General features: G+C 41.3%; 1 protein-coding gene across 1 annotated transcript in view; it reads left to right on the plus strand.

The window, feature by feature from the left end:
* PIK3R4 (phosphoinositide-3-kinase, regulatory subunit 4) overlaps window positions 1-5456 on the plus strand; it is a gene marked incomplete at its 3' end in the record, with an annotated part of 24635 nt that overhangs the window by 14769 nt on the left and 4410 nt on the right. Inside the window, exons 9-11 of the mRNA XM_009709647.1 lie at window positions 348-549; window positions 2109-2308; window positions 3289-3499. Of these exons, the coding sequence (XP_009707949.1) occupies window positions 348-549; window positions 2109-2308; window positions 3289-3499 (613 nt within the window). The remainder of the gene's footprint in view (window positions 1-347; window positions 550-2108; window positions 2309-3288; window positions 3500-5456) is intronic.

A 5456-nucleotide genomic window follows, 5' to 3' on the forward strand; every position in this document is an offset into this window, starting at 1 on the left:
TTCAAGGCTTTTTTCCCTCTTTTTGTCTTAACTTTTGCTTGTGGGCTGTAAGCATGGCCTAGGTGGGAACAAAACAGATTGGACCAGACAGTGATCCAATATTAAATGCGGTTCTGCCCTTTCACTATTCATAACCCTGTTCATGAGGAGGAAAGATATTTCTATATACTACAGCAGCTTACCCAAAGCCTTGTATGAGTGATAGACGGATGTCTTGAATTCTGGGGATGTGCTTTCTCCTTCCACTTCTGAGCCAGTTGTTAATCTTACTGCTTCTTACATCTTCATGCCTTGATGCATGTTTTTGTTCAAAAGTAAATAAGAATATCTTTTCTTTTATTCTGCAGGGGATGACTGAGGAGGAAGAAGACAAACTATTGGCCCTGAAAGACTTCATGTTAAAATCAAATAAAGCTAAAGCCAGTGTAGTGGATCAGAGCCACCTGCATGACAGCAGTCAGAAAGGGGTGATTGACTTGTCAGCTCTGGGAATAACTGGGAGACAAGTGGATCTTGTTAAAACAAAGCAGGAACCTGATGACAAACGTGGTTGGTATATTTTGTGGTCTGTATAGATAAAGTATAGCCTTTCTTTCAGGGTCAGAGAATCAAGTCTTTAATTTACTTGGCAAGTGTTCTCAGTAATTCAGCCTACGTAACTATTGCCAACCTCACTGAGTTTGCAATAAGAAAATTACTGCTGCTATTTGAAATGTGAGGTGCTGGAATGCTCTCTGGATCAGTGGAAGATGGGGATATTTTGCCCCTAAGAGTATTAAAATGAGTTTGACTACATTTATGGTAGTAATATGCACAGGTGGTTTAGCTGATTGTGACAAAGAGGACTCTAGTGACTCATGGTAAGAGCGTAAATTTTGAAGGCTACATTTCTGTTATCTTTGTTTCCTCTCAAGAAGCGATGAGCTCTTTAACTGTGAAAATCCAGGATGTTTTCTTGAGGTAGCCTGGAGGAAACTGAGACCTAGGTGTGATGCTGAAACAGGTTGCTCACACTCCAAGTACATGCTTTTTGAACTTGGGGTTCATCAGCTGTTCACCCACCCCCATTTTACTTTGTTGCCTGCTCCTCTTTCAGCTTGGAAAGCCTCTTACATTTCCTTGTTCAGCTTTGAAAACCACTTGCTGCTAACTCTGCCAGTTCTCTATATCCTCAAAATTCTTCTCTTCCAGACAGTGAACCTCCTCTTTGCTCTGTCAGGCTTGTAAGGCCCTCCTCTGTACACCACTGATAGGTTCTGTGTTTTCAAATGTAAAAATACAGAAATATCTGCAAACCGGGTAGCTATTGCCATCTTATTTACAGAATCAAGATGCTAGTCTGCAAATGTTTTGCCTATCATTTTAAATGAAAATGCATAATTACAGGATTTTTCAGGTTTTTGCACCCTGTGGAGTTGGGAGTGGACAGGATTTAAAAGTTAGTGTATGAAGTCTGTATTTGAACTGATTGATTTCACCCAAAACTGTCACCTGCAAAGTTTTCACGTCTTTAACTTCTTCACTGACTTTGTCCAAATTTAATTTGTCCCATGTTTTCCTTTCACTTTCTATGTTTTGCAGTTCTAAGTGACTTCAGAGGAATGCTGAAAATAAATAAATTTCCTATTTACAGAGAACATTCTTGAATCTACGTGCAATGTTGCAATTGTGATGGAAAACTGATTGTATTTGACACTGATGATGATTTGCATACTGCAAATTTATTTGCATATTACAAATTTATCCCTGTCTGATGCCAGTAATAGAGTAACTCTCATAAGACAAAAATATCATGTGGAATCTAATCCTGCAGCCTTCTAGACACAAAATTTCCCTATACTGGAATGATTTATTGCATGAATCAACTGTAGGATTAAGGTGTAAACAGAGCACTTGCCACATGTTCTGTTTGCCTCGTAAATCCCTGTCAGCTGGCTTAAACAACCTGGCAGTACGTTTTTCTCTATTAAGTGTGTAAATAATAAATTGGCCTGTAAACATTGGACTTGGACATGTCATCTGAAAGTAATGACCACCCCGAGTGAATGTTGTCATCATTATGGGTTTTTTTTCTCTCTCTCCCTCTCCTCCCTCCCAATTGCTTGTAGCTAGAAAACACGTAAAGCAAGATTCAAATGTCAATGAAGAATGGAAAAGCATGTTTGGGTCCCTGGAACCAACTAACATCTCCCAGCCAATACCCAAAGGACATGGGCCAACTACTGATCCGGAAGCCATCCAGGCTGGGAAACCACTTCGTTCGGAGTCCTCGGCTGGCATTTGTGCTGCTTTGTCATCCTCCCCACAGGTATGGCTGAAAAATACTGTCTTTGCTTCTGAAACTGAAATGGTTCAGTTGTTTTAAAGCCAAGTGGGACTATAGGGATGTGGTGTTCTTGGTTTGTTTGGAGGTTATTGTACACGGGTGCTGTTCCCTGGCATCTTCTCCAGCAGAGCGGCTGACTTTCAAGCTCCTATTTTTAAGATTTTGGATTGAGAGAGGATGGAAGTAAGTTTAGTCACTTGAACAGAAGAGCTTCACTAACAAATAGGTGCTTTGCATGAAGAGATGGGACTTTGTGGATTAGCCAGTTATCAGGTAAGCTGTTCTGGCAGGGAAGACTTTTCCTCAAATTGCACGCCCTGATAGGTGGTGTGGGGAAGAGAAGAGATGTCAGAAGAGATGTCATGATTTTAACTTGGAACTGGTGTGTCACATCACAGCTGCATTTAGACCTCCTGTACCTGTAATACTTAAAACTGGCTAAAGAAGGGCAGGCTGAGAGCCTTGCAGGCTGTGGAGGCATCTCATGATGCTGAATGCGTCTTTTGGTTCGGTTTCTAGTTGGAGATTGACCTCTGCTAGCTTTAAATGAGTGTCCATTGTGAACTAAGAGGGAAACACTTCACACTTTTATTTCTAAAGCGCAGTATAAACAAATAATTGTTTGAGAGCTAACCTGTAATTCTGTCAGTCTTGAGAGCAATAACTACTTTGGTAATAATCACATTAAGAGGTGTACACGGCACATTACAGTATACAGAACAGACTAGGCAAACAGGGTACAATAAGTGAACGGTTAGGCTTTTCTCTAAATAGTAATTTTCACTCTTTTTAATTGTTTTTGTGCAAGCATGAATTTTTCTTTTAAATGCTAATTCGTTGCTAATTGAATCAATAAAAAAGATTTTTCCACTTTTCTTCAGTGTGACCCCATAATCTTAAGAGCAGGATTTATCTGCATGTAGAATGCAAGGCATATATTTTTAAGTGCTTATCTCTTACAGGCATCTGATGGAACAGTTGTTCAACCCAGGAAACCAACCATACAGGTACTGAGCAGTACAGTGTCCCCATCTGCACACCAGTTACGCATCACCACTTGCAAAACTGAACTTCAGCAGCTGGTCCAGCAGAAGCGAGAACAGTGTAATGCAGAGAGACTTGCCAAACAGATGATGGAGAATGCTGAGTGGGAGAGCAAGCCCCCACCTCCAGGTAAATCACAGGCCGCTGAGGTTATTATACAAAAAAAAAAAAAATTAAAAAAAAATACATAATTTGAGTCAAAACGTCATCATCACTATGAAAAAATGGAAAAGATGAGGAAAAGAGGAAATTATTAGCTTAGGAAATGTGCCTACTGTGCAGAACACCTATTTGGCAGAATACATGCATGACCTAGAGGTCAAGAAGAGGATCTGGAACCAAGGTCTTTCCCTTTGCAGTAACAGACCCAAGCCACAGGTCTGAAGCCCAGGTTGTGTGCTTTGTTCCAGTTAGTTTTCTGAAGCAGGTTGGTTGTAACTGGGTATACGGCAGATAACTTGCCATCCTGTAATAGCCTGTAGCTTCCTTTGGACAAGGGGAGAAACACTGTGTTAGGCGGTGAGGAATGCGAGTATTTTGCCTGGGGTGGCTGCAGATTTTCAGCTATCTTGAGAGTGTTGTAGCCTCCTCAGTGCCACGCACACTGGGGTGGGCTGTTTGAGCTGCCCTGGTTTACAGAGGAGCTGTCCCGACCAGCAGTGCCCAGCCATAGAGAGATGTGTGTTCCCATGCTATGCTGTTGCTTTCAGAGGGGAAGCAGAGACATTTTTACCTCTTGTTCCCTTTCCTTTACCAGAAAGGAGGAACAGCCAGGTGCTAATGAGGGCTCTTGCAGCCACTCTGGGAGAAAACAAATGGTTTTAAATTGCAGTCATCTTCCTATGGCCTCAATTTAAAATTTTGAAGCTCCAGATTGAGATTAGAATTTCCCCAGATTAGTTCTCAGCATTTTCTGCTGGTGTTCTCCACTCCGTGCACTTGTTGCTGGGTATCCCATATGGAGATTCCTGACTGTCCTCTACTAATGGCAGTTCATGTGCTTAAGCTCCAGATGCTGGGAGCAGAATCGGTACTAGCTAGGCTTGCAGTAATCAATATGGTGATGCTAAAGTCTTTTGGTAAATCTAGCATAAATGCAGACATCTGGGCATATAAAGCTGCTGTGTCAATTTAAGGGAAGCAGTAGAAAATCATCAGGAAAATGGTCCAACCAGATAACGTTTGAACATAGCTAACCTCGACTGAGCTTGGCTAAGCTGTGTGTTTGCCTTCTGAAGAGAGTTTTACAACCTATGAAATAACATGCGCCGGTACAAGCAGCTGACCTGCTCTGCCTCACAAGTGAGTGAGTGCCAGAAAAAAGTTCATATTCAAAGTTTGTGTATTATTCTGAAATTTGCTGTCATCTGTCCTTCATCATCTTCATCTGCCCTTAGTCCTTCACTATAGTAAATGTGTGTTACAAGTGCAGCCAGATACTTCTGCGTTGCTTATTTCAGAGGAGGAAACATATCCACACAAATGTTGGCAATTTCTTGGTGAGAGTTACTGTGTGGCAGCTCAACTCTGCAATGTATTTTTGAAGCTCTAAATCCCGTAGAAAATTTATTCCAGAAGAACTGTTATTTTCATTTTATCAGGTCCATAAGGCTGGCAGTGTAGCATGTAGTGCAACACCGAGCCTGTCACTTCAGGCACTCTACAGACAATTCTAAAACAACTGAAAACTCTTCAAATGTGTTGCTCATTATGTACATTTTGGGCATTTATGGGATTGCCATTTGCAGCACAGTGATCTGCTTAGGCTGAGAGCAGGAGAACTGTGTACTAGTATCTCTACAAGGCCTATGAAGAAAGGCTTTTTGTAATTTCACTGAATGTACATGGAGCCCGTCTAAAAGAAAACCCTTACCTGGGTCTGCCAATAGGGTTTACTTTAGAATTGAACAAATAGGTGTTTGCCTTTAATATTTAAAATGCGTTAGCTCTGTGTTTTCAGTGTCTTCTGTGCTTTGCAGCTGTAATGACTATGCTCTGATGTAGCTGTTGGTGGATGGGATCAGGAGGATTTTCGTGTTCCTATTAGGTTATGAAATCAACACCAAACTCTATGGTTTTGTTTTTC

This window comes from Cariama cristata, unplaced genomic scaffold (genome assembly GCF_000690535.1).
Source record: "Cariama cristata isolate BGI_N322 unplaced genomic scaffold, ASM69053v1 scaffold37711, whole genome shotgun sequence".
Taxonomy (NCBI): domain Eukaryota; kingdom Metazoa; phylum Chordata; class Aves; order Cariamiformes; family Cariamidae; genus Cariama; species Cariama cristata.